The following is a 22,897-nucleotide window of genomic DNA, read 5'->3' as shown; positions in this document are numbered from 1 at the left end:
AGAAATAAGTGAAGTGAAGGTTTTTTTTGCCACAAAGAAGAAAAAAATCTCAGCAGCAGAAATGACATTGTTAAATTTGAGCTGCTTCTGGGAAATAAAGAGGAAGCTGGCAGCTCTGATGGATGGATATATCTCTTCTAAAATCTCTTTACTGTGCAATACACACCAGGAACAGTGGCAACAACAAAAAAAGGGCAGCACAGCTCACATATAAAGGGGTCTTGTAGGCTTCGGGGTGAATCCTATTATTGATGTATCCTATTGTGTTTCTAGGCAACAGTGTATCAGTGATAGGGCTTTATTTAAATCCAGAGAGGGCTGATAAGTGGAAAAACGGTCTGCTGCGACCTCGCATTAACGAGACAGATTGTTCCTGTGAAGAATGACTCTGTGGGTGTTTCTGATTGTGTGTGTGTGTGTTTGTGCGGTTGGGGGGGGGGGGGGTCATATGTTTAGTGGGAGGGTGATGGAGACAGAACAGCGTGTCTACATTGGCTGAAAGCAGGAGATGAGAAGAGCAGTAAAAGAAAGTGTGTATACATTATTTATCAGTCATTAGCTCGATTGGAGTCCTGCAGCATTGTGATGAGAAATGTACACGTGTGAGTGTGTGTGTGTGTGGGTTTGGACTCAGACCACTGTGCGTTTGTACAGACCTGCACCTGCTACAATTGTCCAGCAGTCCTCTCTGTCAGGGTGCTAAAAGCAGCATTACCTTCACTCGGCTGCCAGCCATTCAGTCAGTGTTCTCTCCTGGTTGGACATAGATGCTGTTTTTTTCTCATGCTGTTCCTTCTACAGCTCTGCTTCTCCCCCTGTTAGGGTGTTCTCTGTAAATTATAGCACTGTATCTAAACTGAAATATAAAGGTTTTAAGGCATCTTGTTCTTGTTCAGTTAGAGGTTATGAATTTCTTTGTATAATATTATAGAAGGACTTGATAAACGTGATGAATCTCAGGTCTTTGAATCTAAATTAAATCGCTTTTATACTGTATGTTCCAAAGATTACTTTTCGTGGCGTGATGGATTCAGAATTAAAAAGACACATTAAGATTTTAGATTGTAAAATTAAATGAAACTGAGACGCTCTCTAAATGATACTATCCAAATGACCATTAGTAAGGAAATTACATTGAAATTGCTCATTTAAATGCATATTTTGTGCTAAAGAGTTCAGATGGATGACCCTAGTCACCAAGGCTTCTGTGATTAGTGATTTGGGGACCAAAAAAAAAATTTAAAAGTTTTAGTCTTATTAATTTATACATGGAAAGAAAGTTCCCATAGCTTCTTCAAAAGATCTGGACCAAGGACTCATGACTCATAACTGCCTGTGAGGAACGGTTTCTGTTCAGGCAGCTGAGATAAAATAAAAGTGAAGCAACACAGCTAATGAGCTGCAAAAGCTTCCTCCATATTGGAGGCACTCTGAATGTACCACATAATGCATGTTTGTTTGATCTCAAGGCGTCATATGATGGAGCTGAGGCAGCAATCATGTCACTTTTCAGTGTGATAGCTGATGATCATGATAAACAAGGGACACATCATGGTGGACATCATGGATCATGACTCAGCATCACAGTCTGCCTAAACTCCAAATACAGACAAAGACAAAGACACTACCCAACCCAGTCACTGAGACGGAAACCCCGATCTTTTTCTAAACCAAACCAAGTAGCGTATTCTATAAATAGAAAGCACGTCATAGAAAGTCTTGTGATCATCTGTGTTGATGAAACCTCAGCTGTCATACATCACAAAAAGAGTTTCATCCAATTTATCCATAAAATGTCAGTTAAATTACACGAAGACATTCTGTCTTGTTGTGTGTTTCCAATAGGAGTCACTCACTATTCACAGACAGTCCAGGATCGTTAAAAGGTGACCTGCTGCAGCTTTTGTTTCCCAGGTGGATTTTTCTCGTTTAGCTGTGTTGCCAATGCCAGACAGGACTATAAAAATGGAAAAAGAGACTACGTGCCAATTCACACTGAAGCGCTTGCATGCCACGGCGTGTGAAATTTCTCATCCTTGACACACCAGCCGCTCTGTGAGCCATTTGTAACAGGATAACGACACTCCCTCAAAATGTTAAGGTGATAGATTTTGTCACTTGATGTATGCAGAGATGATCACACGTGCATGTGACTGCGACTCATACACTCGTTTGCATCCTGTTTGTGTTATTCTGTCTGTATGTTAATGTGTTGGTTGGCGATAACATGGAAAATCAGTATTGATGTTGGTCTACTGCCAGCAGGTGTTATTGTGACAAGGCAGCATTTTAACATCACTATAAGAACCTGTTCAGAATTGTGTAGAAGATGGATCTAGCAGGATCTGGCTATGGTCTGAATACAAATAAGCTGTGTGTAAACATCGGTCAAACTCTGAAAGCTTTGCCCAGAGTTTATTTTCGACACGGCTACAAATGAAAAAACTAAGTTCTGGACTGAAATACAAAAAAAAACAAAAACAGAAAGAATGAACAAAATGAAAGAAACCGCACGATGCATGTGCGTACCCTGTCCTACCTCGGGGTCTGAGTTTTACAATGCGACACCTAGCAGTTTCGAAGACAGCAGACGCCGAAATGAGCTGGATTGAGCATGAACGTGTGTGTGCGCAATAGCCGGATTTAAAAATAGGTCTGAACGTATCCGGCTTAAAAGCAATATGAATTCGATCCCTATCTAGCTGGATTGACTTTCCCCTGAACGGGGTCTAATTGACTTCATAAGGGTCTACAACAGCAACAGTCTTTTACACTCGTGTTGCTGGTGCTGTAGAAAAGCATGGTGGACGCCCATAAAGGCGCTGGAAAGGCCTTGGATATGATCACATATACATATACTTACATAAGCAAGCTGATTTAACTGTTTGGTTGCTTTAGGTGAGAGGCAATAGGACGGGGATTGAGAAATCTGTGCTGAAGATTGAAAGCATTGTTATGACACAGGCCCACACTCAGACAAACACACACAGAGACCCTGACCTGAATATAGATGTATGGATGGTTTCCGCTCTGTTGCACCTCACTTGCATGGCCTCGAGCCTTTCACTGTTGACGGGTGTGGCGTCGAGTGCGGTTGACCATTCAGTAGTGCTTACTGTGAAACTCCCTGTAGCCTCCCCGCACTGACAGACAGACAGACAGACAGATCGCCAGGCAGAATGATGAGGAAGGTAAATGAAGTGACAGAGGGACACTGACATCATCTGGCCAACAGCCTGTTTCTGGGAGGAAACATATGTCGCCTAATCACAGGAGACAAAAGGCAGACAGAAAAGATAGAGATGCCTGGGCTGACATGGAAAATTAGCTACAAAAGCCTGCCATTTTCCAGGAAGATCTATTCGGAAACTTCTTTTGTGACGCATGCCTTGTTGTAGCTAGCCCTCAGGTGATACTAATATATACTCCGTTATTGTAGTCACCCCTAGTGTAACATAACATCGACCATGACAGTGAAAGGAAAAAAGCCCAGTGACAATGTGTATATGATGATTGATGGATGTGGTGCACACTGTCACACAGATACACTCTCAGGTACTGAAATTTGTATGGACGAAGTGCCTGTGATGTCAATACCCATCCGTCACACCCAAAAGTCATTTTAGAAATTAAACTAGTAGATTTAAAAAAAAAATTAACCCTTTTACAGGTGTCACACAAAAGGATTTTTACCAATAGAAACCAAGTACCAGGCTGTGAGCAGGTATGTTTCTGCTGTAAAGTTGGATGTCACTTTTGGAGCTGGCCCCTAGAGGCTGTGGAGTGAACTGCAACTTTTAAAGATGGGTTTTGTTTTCCAGCCCCGGAGGTTGCTGTTTGATTTTAACATAATGTGGCACTTTAAAAAGATACTCAGCAGGTGGTTGGATGAGCCATCTGTCAGTCACTGTCTGTCACCTTCAATCGATCAGATCAATCCATGCTGAAGAGTAAACAATCAGCTGAAGATCAGTATCAGTTATAGCATGTTGGTTGACAGTAGATACTTTATGAAGAAAATATTGTCACTTTTTTTTTTGCTGTCACACCCATAGGATGTTGTCACATCTGAAACATACCAATAACTCTTGGTATCTTGGGTGGATGGTTGAAAACAACAGCGCCATCTACACATCAGAGAGGTGCACTCCACAGATCATATGGTCTTTCTGTCCTCTCCCTTTTCTTATGCTTTTTTTTTCTCCATCTCTCTCTCTCTCTTTACCCACTTCCTTCTCCCTCCCTCCCCCCTTTCTCTCCGTCCAAGTAGGCTTGTGGCTGCCACACACTAAAAATAGCTTTTGTCATCTCAGAGGCTCTTATGCCATTCTCCACTGTTGTCACAACTCACACACAGAGCTGAATGTCGCTCATAATGGCAACTCAAAGGCATGAATTTCTGTTAACAACATAAAACACTTGACTACAAGAAAATTTCTATTTACGAGTTGAACAAATATAGAAACAATCCAGATTCATTTCTGTTTGAAAATTAGTTGTTTTTTTTGAGAAGTTGAGGCAATAAAATGCGGACAAATGACTCACTCAGCATGAGAGTGAGTAGTTTACAATGTTTTGAAAGCACACAGGGAGGAGAATCTGACACTAAATTAGAAGACTGTAATTTCCATGAAGGCAAACAGTGGTTGTTCTATTGTGAATTTTCTCCACTCCTTCAGAATGGAAAATTGGTGTTAATTGCTGAGAGTGTCTGTGTCAGTGTTTGCAGAGGAGATGGAATGAGCTGTAACAGAGATTAGGGATGCATAAATGTGCTGAGATGGTGGCAGAACAGAGAGAGAGGAGGAAACAGATGGACAGATGGTTGGATTTTTTTTTTTTTATAATGAATTCATTTTGACCTATCAGCTGCTGTGTGGTCTATTTGCAGTGTCTCACTTCGGACTGTGAAGATGTAATTGAATTATTCAGCAACTTAGGGCAAGTCTCACCTCTGCTGCTGAGGTGTGAGAGCTGGGAGAAGGAAGCTATAAGTACCTTTAGATGCACAACGTAAGATAATAGGATCTGCTCTGGGGGGAAATCGTGTTCTGGTCGAGATGTGTATGACCATCCTCTTATCATAGCTGACTGGTGAACAAGGCTATTAGTCTCACTGTGCAGATTTTAAGTCCCCACAGTGCAGTGGGGTGGCAGTGAGGATGACCTTTAGTTGGTTAACAAGGATCAGTAAGCATCCACCCATGAGAGAGAGAGAGGGACACTGAATTCTTATCTGACCTTTGACCTTCATGTGGAGAAAGACAAGCTTTTCGTTTTACTACATGTAGAAATAGAACAATCATAACACGATGTGGTCTTAATGAGGCTACACAGGCCAGGAAATAATGAAATTAGGTGTGTTTTAATGTATTGATGTACTGAGGTAAAATCTGCACATGAGCAAATTCTTCCAACGTGTTGATATATGAATCGACCCCCCCCCCACAAGGTCACGTCGGGTCATCTTGCATCTATCAGAGCACTCTGTAAATAAAATGGGACTCGTTAATCATTGGAGCAGCCTTCCTCTCCCCTGCTTGTTGTGCTTTGAAGAAGGACATTATTAGTTTAAGAGCCCAGCTGGCATTTTCTTTATCTCATGCTCTCCTTGTGCCTCATTTTTATTCTCTTATTCTTTGTTTTGGTTATTTTTCTCTGCTGTTCTTGTTGTTTAGACATTTTTTTGCTAAACATGCTTTCTGTTGGGGAGAGATAGATGACAGGACTGATACTAGTCTTGTGTCTATTTTGGAGTTACAAGCTGCTTTTTATGGACTTCCTAAAGATAAAGATAAAAAAAAAAAAGATATAACTTGTTAGATATAGTAAAAGTGCTTGTATGCAGATTTTCTTTTTTTTGGCTGTTGGTTCTAGCTTAATATTTTATCTAAGCTGTGAATGGAAATAAGCACATTTTATAACATTTACAATTGTAAGTACCTTAAAGGGAATACGAACAAGACTTGTCGCTTATAAGCAATAATCATCCACCTATTTTTACTTTAGGTGTTCCACAGGGCTCAATACAAGATCCAATCTTTCTTTTTTTTTTTTTTTTTTACTTTCTAGACCTAGACTTCGGATTAGCTAGCTAAAGGTAAATTTTAGCAACTAGTTTGGGACAATTGATTATTATTATTGATTTCCACATTAAGGTACCTCAAACCTGGTGAACATACTACACACTTGTTGGTGTATCTGTGATGGTGTGATGGATTAGCATTAGACGCCCGGATTCTTCTGCTGTTTCATTTTTTGATGCTTTAACTCTAAATGATCTTTTTTTCATGTATGTTATTATTCTTTTGCTTTTTTTAAGAGACTTGAAGCTGAAAGCAGCTGTGCCACTGCCAGACCGTGAACAGGATTATGTTCATACATTTGTTTTCTTTGCAGTCTTGTTATCTGTTCTCATTGAGCCAGCTGTCCAATCAGCTCCTCAGTCTCTGTAGGCCAAGAAAATAGAGACAGTATAGAAGTGAAACCATTAGAGCGACGAAAGCCCAAGGCTTTGTTCTACCACAAAATGATGCTAACAACATTACAGCTCGTGTCACGCCTCAGCTTGTGTTCTAATTGCATCTATATGATTTGAAGAGTTAGATAAACACAGTTAGATAAAGTTCCATTTGTTGTTAGCAGTGAGTGTCTCAGCGACATCTAAATTTCATTCCCCATGGGTGCAATGAGTGTTAGATAATATAACTGCTGGATTCCAAAAACTAAGTTATACAGGGAGCTTGCTTTTTCTAATACAGTTGATTAAAACATTTAATTATACAAGCTAATACAAACAGCTGTGACCAAAAGCAAAATGAAATACCCATAGACACACACACCACCAGGCACTATTAGTTTTGTACACATGTAACAGAAACTGCATATATATCTGCTTAAAGGTGAGGTTGTCCTTAACATCCTCACGAAAAAAGGACAGAAATACTGCACTTTGGAGACTTCATACTGATCATTCACCTGTTTTTTCTTCCAGTGTATTCTTCACATTTCTCTGTAATGTAATCCTAATTTCTAAATTACCTTTAACGAGTTTGGCATTTTTGTTCTTGTTAGTTGCCGGCTGACACACAAGGTGGTAAAAATAGGGAAAAGAGAAACACATTAAACACAGATGCTCCCACACAGGTGCACTGTCGGGTACAATTAAACAATTATAAGCCAATCACAGTCTGTGACATGTATTAGTATGCTGAACAGGTCCGTGCTGATTCTGATCTTCATCATTAATATATTAGCAACCAGCTAATATCAGCAGCAGCTGCTGACACTGTAAAAGGATTCTAATTTAAAACAGGAGATGAAACATACTCAGTCACACTGAGAGAACAAGATAGAAAGACAAGATAAAACACTCTTTTTTGTTTTACCTTGAGTAGGTTTTAATATGATGAGAAAACTATCAATAGGGACTAAAACTGCTTTTGTACCAGGCTGTAAACATGTTTATTTCTGCTGTAAGGATTTCAACATAAGAGTCTATAGGTGGTGGCCTCTTTTAGAGTCTGCCCCTAGAGGCTGTTGGGGTGAACTGCAGTTTTTGTCACCACCACAGAGGCTGCAGCTTAGTTTGTCAATATACATGATTAGTTCCTGAGGGAATCCTGCAGACCTGCATCAACTGAATGAAAGTGAAAACGATTATATTTAATAAGAGGCTCATGAATCAAATAGCTGTTATGTGGGTAATAAAATGTGTCTGATTTGACTCCGTAGGTGATTGATTGATTGTGGTTTATATTATATTCATTTTTAATGCTGGAGAAAGAAAGACCTGTGTTACATTTGCTAGAGTTTAAGAGAGGTAATTACTTTATATTATTTTATCTTTTAGAATTTTAGTATTGGAGCAAACCAAATATTGATGACCCTGGTAGATTAGCCTGTAGGCTGCGTCCTTACTGCAGTGGCTTCCTTACAGAGAGAAGATGTCAGGTGAGGATGTGCAAACACCCACTCCACAATCACCAGAAAGCAGAGATGTCCGTGCCTGTGAGAAGTAGATGCAGTGAAAGATAGCTGCTGTTCAAAAAAATAAAAAATAGAGCATTGCTAATTACTTACAGCACTCAGCTGGCACTGTGTGTGCAGTGCAGGTGCTCTTAAAATAGGTCACAGACTCGTCTGTTACTCCTGGGTCCCTGTGTCATGAGAATACAGCCAGCTCTATATTTGCCTTCACCTCCAGGTTAGAATAAACACACATTAAATTCAGGTCCATGACTTTTATCGGTGGATTTAAATGTCGGGGAGATGGCGTCAGACCTTCAGACATCTTGTAGGTGTTTTAGCTGCCTGCTATACGTCAGAGCGGCAGAACATAATGGCAGAAAGGAGTGCAAACACAGGAGCTTTATCAGGCATGCACAGACTCAAGCAGTCAGGAATGATAAATATATGCCTGAAGAGATAAAGTCATGGAAAATGGAGGCACAATGTAAGTAATGAGCCATAGACATCTACAGACAACTCAAAAAGGGTGTGCTGGGGTGTTGTGTTTCGTCATGTGGTGTTTCCTCACCATCTCACACATTCACACACTGCTCTATCTCACTCCTCTCTCCACCCTCACCTCTTGCTTCCGCTCTCTCTCCAGCTCAGCAGGAGAAGCTTGCAGGCTGATTATTTGCTTTTTTTTCTACCTTTAAAAATGGATTTATCTGCCATCTTAAAGAGTCTAGCCATTCTGGACACAGTGCTGGCATGGAAAGATAAAGCAAGCTTGTCCTTCCCTTTCTCTGCTGTCCCGCCTCATCTTGAGGAGTGGGGAAAAAAAGCCCTCAGGTGTAGCTGCCAGTCAGTCCGTCTCTGTTTCCTGCAGGCGTTGTCAGCTTTTATTGTATCTGATTTAGATCACAGTCAGAATTGGAAAAAAAATGCCACTGTGGGAATGCGGCCAACGTGACATTTTCAAGGCGAATATATTGATAAATACATTTTCAGGCATGCTATTTTCAGATCAGAGGCAGCCGTTTTTATCTGGAGTATTGATTTGTAATTTTTCAATGGAGGCAGTCAGATACATTGAAACCTCTTTCAGTCATGTTTTTCCCCTCAGGAGTAAAATATGCTTCAACAACACTCAACAGTGCCATCTGGTGTTGAGTCGGTATTTACTACACTCCTCATGTGGAGTTAAGTCAGGTTGTCTGTGTGCAGTACAGAGGCATCAGTGCTTCAGGCTGGGGTTTCTGCTGCTGTTCAGTTGGTGTTTATAACCAGACCTGTGGTCATCTTAGGGCTGTTGCACAAAGATCCTGTGTGTGTGTGTGTCAGTGCAGCACAGCAGGCGGTGATTGATGCTTGTGATTTTTTTATTGTGTCAAAGGCTGAGCTGCTGTTTTGAATATACGAAGCAAACAAAATCAAGCTTCTATTCTATAATATATAAAGAAACAAAGTTCTCTCCTTGTAATCAGCGCAGTTTGATTTGGCAACCCTTGTGGTTACCATGGTAACAGTAAGTGTGATTTATTCCTACAGCTAGAACTACATTGTTTAATATGCAGCAGAGGCGCAACAGCATCGTGTTTACTCTCAGGTTACTGTATGGAGGAAAGTCAGTTGACAATAACTGCAGGCAGTGCACACAGTGTGACTGTAAACCATGTAGGTACTCAGCATGGGATCTACAGACTCTTCCACAACAACTAATATTTCCTTATTAGCCAATAATGGCTGTATAAATGAAATATTGATGGTCATTGAGAGGCAGATAGGTTGAAATGGACTAATGCTCGTTATTAATTCCACTTCTAAAGAGGCTGATCAGTCTCTGCAATTAGGTGAACAAAATATTTGAATATATCACTATTGGCATCATTATTGGTCAAAGTGATTTACTGACAATATTGCCAAAGAATCTTGCATAAAAAGAATTCCTTAGATTCAATGAAAAACTTTATCAGAGTAGTTATTTATGCTGTTTAATAGGATCAGGTGTGAAGATTGTTCAACAAAGAAAATATTGTGGTAACTTGGTTAGCTTTCGTGAGACTAATTTTACTGCAGAGAACCAAGAGGATGATTAAAAATGTGATTAATAAAGTGGAGGGGATTGTGCGTGTTTGTTGTGTATCTGCAGACCCTGGAGGCTTGGAAGCGGCAGCAGCTACAGATTTGCGCTGGCTGATTTTCTGTAGCTTCCTTGGCATGTCACTGAGTGTTTATGTAAGAGCACACACAGACGCCATCTCACGCAGACACACACACACACTGTAAATACCCCTGCGATGGATTATGCATGTATCTCCTCTCTTTCCTCCTCTGAAGCCTTTGCATTCTGCTCGATGGAGCAGCATCTAAGCAGTGCTTTGCTAAGAAATGTAAACAGCCATATGCAGCGACAGCCAGTCCTGACAAGCCAAGGTCCTGCCAGTGCATTTCTCACTAAATAGGCTCCACTGCATCTGACAATATTAGCACAGGGGATGCATGAAACATAAGGCGTTATTTACGTAGCCCTCTGGTGCCACAACACAAATGATGGAAACCGTAAGAAACAAATCAAAGCTAAAGCTTGAGAATGGGGCAATACAGACCTCGAGTGCAGTCTGAGGCTGATTTCTACAACCTGCGCTTGTATGCTGAATGCTGGGGAGATGAATAGCCAATAGGAAATCTGCTTCTTATTGTTGATAACAATAGAGGCTGAACAGAGTGTCCCGGGGGGCTGTTAAGCGAGGAGAGATGACCTTGGCTTTGTGCAAGCTGTGTCAAAATATTAATAGTATTATACCATCAGTTCTTATTGCATGTATAACAAAGATTTATTGCATTGTTTCCTATTGTGTTCTATTCTCTGATGTTCACTGAACACTAGTCCTGCACAAAATGATAACATTTATCTAAGGGGCAAACAATGTTGCTTAAGTCCAATGCTCCCATAAGTGTGTGTGTTCTGTGTGTAAGATGCACTCATGTGTTTAGCATGTGTAGAACAACACAAGGAGGCGATCGATTCAGAATCAGACTCCCATCAGTTAAACATTAAAGAGCAAACGGCAGAGCATGACATCAACATGGCAGCAGTCCAGAACAGGCATTAAGGGTCAGAGAGTGGGTGACTGATCACATGTAATCTTTTCATCTTCTGAGAGTGAGTGCGCGTGTGTGTGTGTGTGTGTGTGTGTGAGGCTTTTGTTCAAATCTTCAGCTTGTCTTGGCTTCAGGCTTTGTGAGGTGTGATGGATTATAAAATTCATACAGCAGAATGCAAACATTTAAGCAAACAACACGTTTGATTGATTATTGTGAAGTAGAATATAAAAAAAGTACATTTCTAATGCAGGAAATGCATGTTGCACTATAAGCAATATAATAATTATTAAATTTTGCACATTGTATTTTTCTATTTTTAGGTTTATAAATAAGTTCTTTCCCTGATTTCTTATTTAATTCATGGTATTTTCTTGTCGTTTTGGTCAAATGCTGACTTTTTAAACTCTTTGGTTATCAGTAAAAGCTAAGTAGGCCGTGCACACAAACCTTATGACTCGATAACAAAATTTGCTAATTTTATTAACCTATTAACAGAAACGAAGAGTAATTCTTAGTTAATCCTACAGGTAATGTATGATTTTGTGATTTTAGATAGCTTTATGACAGCAGGATGTCTCAGTGGGTGAGGAGCTGCCCTCTAACCACATCCATCAGGAAGCCAGAAAGATCCTAAAAGTAGTTACTGTAGGCTGCTTAAGATCATTTTTGTTTATTTTTTTTTTTAGTTCTTAGATAACAGTAATGCTGTTACACACTGCTCGCTCCCAAACTGCAACAAAATATGTGTACAGTTAATATATCTTTTATCGAGTTTAAATCCTGACCCTGGCAAACTCATCACTAGAAGCTTTTAAGCTGCCAGATGTCTGTCCAGCTTAACTGTTATCTGAAGAGCTGGCAGCGCGAGCAGTCGAACTAAAGAGCAGCGTGGATCGAACACATCCAGGCACCTAAGTCTGAAGTTATTTTTTAAATCAAGCAGAAGTCATTTGCTGCTTGTTACTGACGAGCTGTTGAATCACTTCTGTTTCGCGCTGTAATATTCATCTGCTCCATGATCCGGTTACTGTTCTGTCAGTGTGAAATGGCCTTCATTTAATCAGGGAAGTGTCTTTCCTTCTCATGTTGTCAGTTCCTCTCCCAGACTTTCTATTTTCTCTGATCCCACCCTCCCTCCCTCAGTTTTTGGATCGGCACCAGTGCCAGCTTGCAGGCTGATTATGAAGGCTTTAATGTTCCATTTATGTGTGTGTGTGTGTAGAAGCTGTTTGACAGAGTAGGCCTTGCCACTCTCACTGACACACACAAATATGGCAACATTAGCCTTTATTAAGCCAGCTGTGCCTCTTCCCTGAGTGGGCCCAAGTGATCTGGCGCTCGGTCTGCTGCAAAAAGCATCATCAGGAGAGGAGTGAGACTTAATGTCAGCAGCTATAAAGTCAAGGCAACAGTCGCTTCAAGTCTTGACTCGGTTATTCTGGTTGTTAAATGGTGATTGTGTTTTTTGTTGTCTGTGACACTCTGTTCTGTTTTCCATGTGCTGCTCTGACGTCTTTCCTTCTTGTCTCCATTTTTACATAACAAAAGTGTTTCATAACTTGGCTGATTGTTGAGGAGCCGCAGTGGCTTTCTCTCTCTCCCCCCTCCCACCTCTTAAGCATCTCTCCCTGACACCTTTCCTCCTCTTCCTCCTCCTCCTCCTCCTCCTCCTCCTCCTCCTCCCTTCCCTCAACTCTTCACACGTTGTCCCATCCATGCACGTGCTGCTTTTACTGTTCCTCCAGGGCTGGGCAAATGAGACAGGGCAGGAGCATACGGGGGCAGAAGGCAGCGCTCGTAGGATGGAAGCCACATCGCATTTATGCGAATAAAAAAAACAAAAAAACTAATTGTCCCATGAACCCCGGGCTTTCTTCATCAAATTAGTTTGTGTAGAGGGGCTGATAGCTACCTGGATCGGGGGTCTATCTCAGTCACGCTCCACCCTAACACTTCATCTGTCACTCCTCCTCCATCTTTTCTTTGCTGTGTTCACTCTCACTGTCTCTCCTCATTTCTTTGCTCACTGACACCCCTCCCCCACATCTTCCTGTCTGTTTTAACTTCTCATAACTTCTCACTGCAGTCTGATCCGTTTGCTACTGCAGCAGAATTTACATGGGTGGGTCCCTGATTGCAGATGGGCAGTTTTGAGTTTTTCTTTTTTTTTTTTTCTTTCTTTTCCTGCCTTCCCCACTTATTTCGTTATTATCTCCCATCCATTACATTCTCCCTTCCCATTAGGATTCACTGCCTCGACTCCTCCTTTGTGACTCCAGACAATTTATGCTTGCTGGTGCTTTACTGCTTGGAGAGGCGAGGCCGGCACCCTCGCCTGTTTCTGGGTATGACGAGACTACTGTCTGCTACGCACATGAACAAGGACAAGAGCAGTCTTGCATCGCCTGAAACAAAAGCACACGTGCATCTCACTACTGTAGATATTCACCAACAAAGTTTTGCATGTTGCTATAATGAATATTTTATAGTTACAATGGATTTAATTATTCATTTTTGTGAATTTGGTTGCAAACAGACCATTTTGGCAGGTAGCTGATGAATATAGTGAAACGTGAAGCATCTATAGAGATAATAATGTTTTATTTCTTGAGATGTTCTTTACATCTTAAAGGCGAAAAAATAACATGAGCTCCGGAAAAGTGCTGAATAAGATGCATCACCCGGAGCTGTTGTAATCCTGTAAAATTAAACACTGCCGGCAGAGCTGCAAGCCAATGATTGGTTAGCGTCCATGACCAATAAATGGCCCGCCTTCTTATCAGCCTTAGCTTCTCCTCAGATATCTGTTGCTGGTAACACAGCGAAGAAGTAGGAGTGTTTGATAAACATTTTTTTAAATTACATTTTTTTTTTACTGCTGAATGAGGAATCGTTGAATAAAACTGGATTGGATTTGGACAGAGCCTCCGAGAGATGCTACTTTTAGATTTTTAGAAATACCATCCCTGGGTTTACTTGGTAATTGCCTGATGGATGTGAAAATTAGCAGCTGAATATTAGCACTGTGTGTACATACAGTCTCACACAGACATGGAAATGGCCAAACCTTTAAAAAGTGACTTTTAGCTCAGACAGTCCTGCAAATTAGTACAAGCAGCATGTCTTGACATTTGAAATATTAAATAATAAGGGTGTTTGTTCCATTTCTTCCATTTTGACTTGCTTAACAGAGATAACCTCAAAGATTAAAAGCCTCTGACTCTCCTTCCTTCCCTCTGATTATAAGGCACCGTAGAATATCTATATCAGTTTGTTCCATTTCCTTGATGAAGGCTGAATCACCCTGCCTTGCATTGTTTACAGAAGCCCCCAGAGAGCAGGCTCGCTCAGCTTACATTACCCATCAGCTCAAAGAGTTTTTCGACCGAGAGAGGTCAAGTGGAAGGTTATGTCCAATGAATCGCTCGGCTTCTCGTGGCCACTCACAGGGTTCGTGCTTTGCAGTAGAATGGCGAGTCAAGCAGGGGTTCCGCGGCCATCTGCAAAGTTACTGCATTAACCTCTGACCCTGTGAGGATGCAGTGCTGCCAGGCAGCGATAACTTGGATGGCCGGCACACAAAAGGGGCACCCATAGCATTAACTAAATTGTACAGAGTAGGGAAAAACAATTTAAGGTAGAGTCCATTGAATTTTTGCAATAAGCTAAACCCGTAGAGAACAAAGATTTAAATGCACACATTACATTGTCTAACATCTCTTACAGTTATTGCATAGTCGTGGTTCGATTTAGTTACACTCTGGTTGTCTATGGCCATGCTAGAGGCTTTGTTCTATAGAACAAAAGTGTATTCAGTTCAATCAGCATCAGAATCAGGAGCCTTTATTGTCATTGTATGAGGAATACGACGAAACTGAAGCAGCCTTGGAGTGGTGTTACTTTAAATCTAAATCTAGGTATGTACAAATAGACAGGATAAAAACAATATAATACAATAACAATAGAATAAAATCGAGTAAAAAAGGTGCAAGTACGTAGAAAAAAAAGAGCATTATAGAAATAGAAATATTGTGTTATTATGGATTCAAAGCTGTATTGCAGATTGCAGTTATGCGCACAGAAGTGATCCATTTGGTGTAGAATGAGTCCAGCAGCATGGTGCAGTATGCAGAGGTGTGTGCATGTCGAGTCAGAGTGGGGTGTGGTTAGTGTACGTGTGTGTTCGGGATGGTGACTATACTAACATGATGATGTTTATGCTACTGTCATTTACTAATACACAAACGTACCAGTTGAAAGTCATGTTGTGCTGCTAAAGGGATCATATTACAAAACAATTCAATTTGATAGTACAACAGTGAGAATATGAGCTCCACCAGCTGAATTTCATCTGAGTCTCTTTTTCCTCAAGGTGACATCTACATGTCCAAGTTTCAGAAATCACTTAATCCAGTTTGTGCGGGATATAAAATTATCGGACGTCAGACGCAGCAGGGAGGGACTGCAAAGTGAAGTTGTGAGGGAGAAGGTCATGTAACTGGAGGATCCATATCAAAGTCACATGTGTCAGCCCATGTGTGTCAGATTGTCTGAGCCAATAAAAAAGGCTTTTCCTGTCGCGTGTTAGCGAGCTGCACCATCCTGTGTGGCCATCAGGGATTAATACAGCACACACAACACACACAACATGCTTGCTACTGCCTAATATCGAAACAACAATGTATGTATGCCTCTCTAAGTAACGTGTGAAGTGAAAGAATTAAAAAAACATTTTCACCCCTTTCTCTATCCTCCTAGTTCTTCCCTTATGGTGATGCATCCAAGTTTGCCCAGCATGCCTTCAGGACCTTCGACAAGAACGGCGACGGCACCATCGACTTCAGAGAGTTCATCTGTGCACTGTCCATCACATCACGAGGCAGCTTCGAACAGAAACTCAACTGGGCCTTCAACATGTACGACCTGGACGGAGACGGCAAGATCACACGAGTGGAGATGCTGGAGATCATCGAGGTATCACAGCAAAGACTTATGTTGTTAGAATCATTCTGAAGGGCGTTAAATGTATTTAACTATTATATGAAACTGATACCACTCACAGCTGTGCACTTACTGTGAAGCTAAACCCTGTAGCAGCTGCTCCTGCAAGCAGCTCCATCAGTTTAGAACTCTTATGCATTTTGGGGGATGAAGATGCAGCTCTATAGATATTTTTAAGGTAATGCTGCAAGGCCTGCAGGTTCTCATAAACTTAAATAGATACATATTAAGTCAAACAAGGTTTGCAGGCCAGCAAGGTACATTTGAAGCTGTAAAAAATGGAAAAAAAGACAATCTGGAGATCTATTAAGAAAGAAATGTCTTTGAAATGCATGTCTACTTTAATTTGCATCAATAATAACCAGATATTGAGTACATATTTATGAGTTGTGCATTAATTTATATTTCTGTGTAAGGACACTGAACATGTTACTTATTAAATACCTTATCACACATAGATCTCAAAGATGATCTGAGAAATCAACTGAGGATTCTGGAAAGTTTATTCTGGAAGAATATGGGATTTTGAACTAGAAAATTCAAAAGGAAGCCCACTGGAACCCTGTAAATTATGTGTACGGTAGATATAAACTGGAATTTGATGTGTGGAGGCATACGTAAACCATGCAGTGAGTCCGAGTTGGACAGTTCATCTCATTATAGCTGCATAAACTCCAAGGCACCAAACACATCAGAGACCGACAGCTGTGTCAGTGCTTCCAATGACAGTCCAGGGAAAAGGAAGTCTCATTTCATGTTTTCCTAATTCCTCCTTTCTTGCATCTCTCAGGAAAAGCAAAGAGAACTTGGGGAATTGAGCTGCATCCTCAAAAAAAAAAAAAAAACAATCTGCTGCTCTCTCTCTCCCCCTGCAGGCGATCTACAAGATGGTGGGCACAGTGATCATGATGAAAATGAATGAGGACGGCCTGACGCCTGAGCAGAGGGTGGACAAGATCTTCTCCAAGATGGATAAGAACAACGACGACCAGATCTCGCTGGAGGAGTTCAAAGAGGCGGCCAAGAGTGACCCGTCCATCGTATTACTGCTGCAGTGTGACCTCCAGAAATAGGGCGGAGCGGAGTCCTCCACCAGCCGCCACGGACTGCACAGAAAGAATTTCATGTTCCATTCAGTTTGCAGCTATTTCCACTGAAAAAATATATGCTTGGACTACCTTTCAATGGATCTGCTTCTTGTGTTTGAAACACTCGTGTGCATGAGAATGTTATTTGCTATAAAAAAAAAAAGATCTATACACAACACACAAACAGTGTGCGGGTGCAACAGTGCGAGTGCACACCACAACACACCATCGCAGTACATACACACACACACACACAGACAAACACACACACACACCTCTCGCTACAGATGAACACCTTGCACAAATATTATATATATAGATATATAAATAGAAATATATATTGAAATTATTTAAAGATCAACTGCCAAAATGTGAAGTGTGCAAAGTATTTTCCATACACTTTCATTCTACTGGAGCTTGCGCATCAGTGATGTGCTACGTTGAATTTGCCGCTATCTCTATTTATTGTTCGAGTTTACCAAACGCTAGCTGTATGTGTTTCATAATACCGAGTAATGTCAAACGAACCAAATTCCTATGATAATGTATCTGCCTCCAATAAGACACTCTATCCATCGCCTCAAAATATTAACTCTAGAAGAGATGGATTAGCGTTTGTCCAACCTTTTCCTTCCAAAACATGCTTGTACTGTCAGTAAATACTGTAAATGTAGTTAATTTGCATGCCTTTAGGTTCTGCCTTAAAACTAAATAAATCTCCTCATTTTGCATCCTGTAATTGAAGACAGAAAGCCTTATCAAAGCAGTGTGGGGGAAAAACATGACAAAGCATTATACTGCAGTAGGTCCTTCTACAAGTATCATCGTATGGGATGTAAATTTTTGTGATTTGTCGAGACGTTTCCGTTTGACTGCTTTAACTGTGGGAGCATGTTTCCTTGTAGATTAGCTGTGGTATATGTTGCTAAAAAAACTAAATCCCTGCCCCATGTGCATTTAAACACACACACTGTCTCATTTCAAATTAGCAGATGTTGAATGTGGAGTTATCCATCGGAGGCAAAATCAGGTTTCCCTGGAGAATTAAGATGGACTTAGATTAGAAATACGCATCGTTATATGTTACCATCACATCCATTTTTTTTCAATTAGGGTTGCATATCATCACAATGAAGGAGCTTAACAGAAGAGTAGACATCAGGCCCGTGCAACATCTTAATTTTCTCATTTGTCTTTTTCAGTGGAAGTAAACGAATGATTAAGTAGAGAGAGGAGCAGTGGATGCTGTTTCATTACAACTAGCAGAGGACAGCCCTTACTGTAAAGCCATGTGTTTTAGTAGATTGGACAGCTCATCATCCTCAAACCCCTCAAAGTATTTCTCTCTTAACCAATCAGTCAAGTCTTTTTGTACTTTTTTACTCCGGTCTCTCACATATTGTACATGTACTGATGCATACTAAATGTAGAGAAGTTCAGTGAAGTGCAGTCCCCAATGAGAATGATTTGACAAAAAGCCTTTAGAAAGACTGGCCCTGACACTTTCCCAACCTGCATCAGTACTTGCTGGTGTTTTATGAGCTAATGGAGGAGATGTGACATGTCATCATATACGGTACTGCAATAAAGATACACCACACCAGTCCATCATCATTCCTCTGCAGTGTGGCTCATCCCCGTCAAGTTTGTAATCTGAACTTCTTTACATGAACATCTTTGGCCAGATAATGTTTCTAATTACAACTCTGTTGTTACTATTATTGCTATCAAGATACCAAATGTAAGCAATGGCAACCGTGTACAAGGATTCTTTTGTAGCATGTATTGTGTCCCTGACGACATGGCTGCACTACTCCCTGTGTTGTGATTTAATCTAATAAAAGGAACTCTATGGGCTGTTGTTTGGTCTGATGACTCAGAAAATCATCTTTTTAAGCAAAGTCACATTTACCTGAATAGGCCCTGTGATATTATTTTATCCGAGTTTAAACGATGTTAACTGCAAACCGATGGGATTTAATCAATAGCCTACTTTTAGATAATTGTTTACCCATAGTTTTAAACTATCCTGACTTTCCATATGTTTACCTATGCTATAAGCTGACAAATTCAATGTTATCCATGCTATTAGCTCACTATTTTAGGTTTACCAACACATTTTTCAGCCTTTTACTTTGGCTAAATATCAAATAACATGCAAAAACATGCAACTGAGGTTAGTATGTTTAGTAACAGCGTACTGTATTTATCAGTGATCTGTAACACACACGTTTCTTAACCCTTCAGACATTGAAATGCTTTGCGTATAATAAAATCATTTAATTTTTGGATAATTCGTTGAGCTGCTGTAGTATGATAACCTACCTACAAAAAAATCGTATAACAATAAAATAAACATGACAACAACATTGAAACAAATGAGTGCATTTGATGTCAGCATCCTAAGCACTCATTAGCAGAAAACACTTTAGTAATGCCTCTGTAAAACCACTAGATGTCAGACTTAAGACATTTTTCCTTTTCATTTTAAAAAGAGTGACAGTGTTATTTGTTCAACATATTTCTGTTAAGAGTTCTGATTTTGTAGTTGCATTTTAACTGGAAAGAATCTTTGTATGTGGAGCCACAGAAACTCAGCCGATGAAATGAAAAGACTACACAAGCCTGCCGTGTTTACCCAGGAGTCTTTTGCACAAAACCACCAGATGCACAAAGGATTCTCAGAGGCTTCCATCCTCACACACACATATCATTTATCCCAATAAAACCACAGAGACTGTGTCATAAGCTTTTTCAAGCTTCAGGCAGAGTAAGAATTGGGCGACCCCTAAAACCCTGTGCGAAATGTGGAAAACGCTCAGTCTATTGATGTAAAAGGGTTCACACAGAGGACAGCACATCCACTACATTACAGCTACAGCGTGTAAACAGTAGAAGACAGACGCTTTTTAAAAAAGGAACATTTATTTTAGAGAAAGGATATTTTACGTCGGCACTGCAATTCATATCACATATTACAAACCATGGTTGGCTTTAAATTAAAATGTCGTGGGAAAAAAAAAACAATAAAGCAATTTACTGTGGTAGATTTCAACATATCCAAGTACAACAAGGCCGCTACACTACTGTTTTCTGATGACGTTTGCCCTGCCCTTCAATCAACTTGACAGGAACGCAACAAAAGTTTCTAGTCTGAAAAAAATCAAACTGACAAGCATGCTGCCTGTATACAAAACAGCTCTCCCACGACTGAATACTGCCTGTCTAAACAGAGGCCTTGTGTATCTGATAATAGAAGTAAAAAAAAAAAGAAACAAAAGAAATTTCAATTAAACAAAAATATTGAAAAGAATGTATTCAATCACTCTCTTGGTGAACCAGTGAATCACCAGCATAAACAGAGCTTCATGTGAAATATGTACAGGCAGACTGTACAGAGATTATGGGTGAAAGTAAAAAAGTAGGGGTTTCAGGAACACTACTTTGGAGGGTCTGTGTTGATACCATATTTCTCTTTTAGCAGCTTCAGCTGTTCCTCTTTCTTCTTTGTGTCCATTTTCTGGAAAGCCTGAAAAAGAGATGACAGAAAAAGGAAACTAAATTAGGTTTGAAAATACTGCAGCAAAATAAGTTTTGATGGCATTTTGTTTGCCTGATATATGTGGACATACAGAGATTAAACATGTGGATGGCTAATAAGAGCAAACCTGGGGATTCACATAAATCAATAAACTAGACTATAATGGGATTACTTTTGATATATTCATCGTACTATATTATTTTTGATATATTTTTACTGTTACTCTACTGCACCACCACCCCAAATACACCTAAATTTCAGGGGATAGCGTCTTTTCTTGTCTTATAGCTTGCTCCATGTGTGCCCTACCTAAAAATGTCTGCATGTGTTGTAATGCTCATACTTACTCTGTTTGCATTGTAGTAGAGGACCACCAGGTAACGGTTGCAGACATTGAAACCTGATAGATGGTCACAGGCGTTCTTGGCATCAAAGATATCTTCATATACCACATAGGCTGTTCCTCTCGTTTCAGGTGTGTTCCCTCTGAAATAAGTAAACAAATGACACGCAGGATGTAATTACAAGACCAGACTATGTAGTCTTACAGATGAGTATGACAAATAAGTATGATAATAAAGATAGTATAGGTCATTTGTAATTTATTGTTCTAACCACCTATTTGAAGTGATATTTCCATTATATGATAATACAAATTTGAAGAAAACAAAGCCCTTTGAGTCCTTCTTATCCACCAGGATCATCAATGTGAGAACAGCACGTTAACTTGCACCTTCAGGTCATGATTAAGGGGAATTTCATCGATAATGTTACATCTAAATATTAATCAAATAAATCACGTGTTATCGTTTGACACCATGTTTTCTGGGAATCTGTTTGGTGGTAATCCACTGAGACCAAAAACAAGAGCTGTATAAATAATCTCCCATCACAGTCCACTACTAATATTGATCCCTCCCTACATGTTAATCTTCTAGCAATCAACAATAAAGGCAACACTCACGTTCTGATTTGACGTATGGGTCCATACTTTCCAAAGATATCATACATTTCTTCAGCAGTAATCTTATAAGGAAGGTTCCTGACGTAAAGTATTCTGTTTACCTCAGGAGGCAGTCTTATCTGTAACACATGGTGAGAAAAACAGGAACATGAAATTATTAAACGCATTTACTCTGAGTGCTTATAAGAACATATTTCGTACACTAGTGCTTGTTAAACCGTGGGAAACAAAAATACATAATTATAATACTTTATATGGCATAATATGGCATGATATGGCATTCACGTAAGCGAAAAGAAATTACGTAGAACTAGTGTAGCAATATGCCTTCATGTACATTTCTAAAGTGGAATTTCAAATGAAACAACACACCACCTCTAGCAGAGTTACTGACTGCTGAAAATAAATCAAACAAGTTTCGGTTCTGGCAATGTGGTTGTTTTTCGTTACTATGCTAACAGTGTGCTAACGCTACGTAACGCTAGCTTTGATCCAAACTGACATTTTAAAGTTATATTAATCAAATAACACGCCAGTCGACTGGCTCAAACTTACGTTCGCGCGTTTTGCTGCTTGCATAGCCATGATGAATGTTTATTCGGTGTAAATAAGGCCCAACAACAACAAATACGCAGCTTCAAAGCCCACCACTCTTTCCGTCAAAATGGCACCGGTCGTAGGCTAGTGACGAACTTCCGGTTTCCGTCTTGGAGAGTCCGGATGCAAATCCGATGTGATGCTGCCTCCTGCAGGATGATGATATACATAGCTCACTAAACTTAACACACAAACAGTGGTTCTCAGGTTATTATTAAATCTTCTCTATCGACCAACAACTGTAATCTCGCTCCTCTTAGACAGCCAAGCTTTGGTAGATATATATTCTGCACTCAGTGGCCTACTTACTTTTGCCCTGTTTGTGTAGAGGAGGAACTGCATCTTATGAAATAAACTCCTGAGGCAACACTTTCCACATCTTCAAAAGTGTGTCCATAACCTATGGTCCACATCCACTTCATCAAGTTGTTAGTTATTACAGTTCTAGAGAAAGAAGTGTTTCTTTTGTCTGTTTGATCATTGGTCTAATTTGTGTGTCATTCAAAATATGTTTTAATAAATGTGTTTGTACAGCATCCTCTGTGTGCTACAGGTGTTTAATTAAAACCTCGGAACTAGTTAAATATAAATTAACATCATCAACATCTGTTGATTTAGTCCCACCCATACTTTTATCTGGCCTGGTCT

At 40.1% G+C, this 22,897-nt stretch overlaps 2 protein-coding genes across 2 annotated transcripts in view; one reads left to right on the top strand and one right to left on the bottom strand.

The window, feature by feature from the left end:
- vsnl1a (visinin-like 1a) overlaps positions 1-19,004 on the top strand; it is a 32,660-nt gene extending 13,656 nt beyond the window's left edge. Inside the window, exons 4-5 of the mRNA XM_028397978.1 lie at positions 15,817-16,032; positions 16,935-19,004. Of these exons, the coding sequence (XP_028253779.1) occupies positions 15,817-16,032; positions 16,935-17,132 (414 nt within the window). The 3' untranslated portion in view covers positions 17,133-19,004. The remainder of the gene's footprint in view (positions 1-15,816; positions 16,033-16,934) is intronic.
- Positions 19,005-20,053: 1,049 nt separating this feature from the next.
- Positions 20,054-22,358, bottom strand: sf3b6 (splicing factor 3b, subunit 6). Its single transcript, XM_028397338.1, has 4 exons — positions 22,208-22,358; positions 21,653-21,771; positions 21,036-21,174; positions 20,054-20,676 (listed from the first exon to the last, which is right to left on the bottom strand). Exons 1-4 carry the CDS (start codon positions 22,235-22,237, stop codon positions 20,587-20,589), a joined length of 378 nt encoding a protein of 125 aa, XP_028253139.1. The 5' UTR covers positions 22,238-22,358; the 3' UTR covers positions 20,054-20,586.
- Positions 22,359-22,897: the final 539 nt, after the last annotated feature.

This window comes from Parambassis ranga, chromosome 24 (assembly GCF_900634625.1).
Source record: "Parambassis ranga chromosome 24, fParRan2.1, whole genome shotgun sequence".
Taxonomy (NCBI): Eukaryota; Metazoa; Chordata; class Actinopteri; family Ambassidae; genus Parambassis; species Parambassis ranga.
Note: the sequence above shows the minus strand (reverse complement) of the source record. Positions and strands in the feature narration are given on the sequence as shown.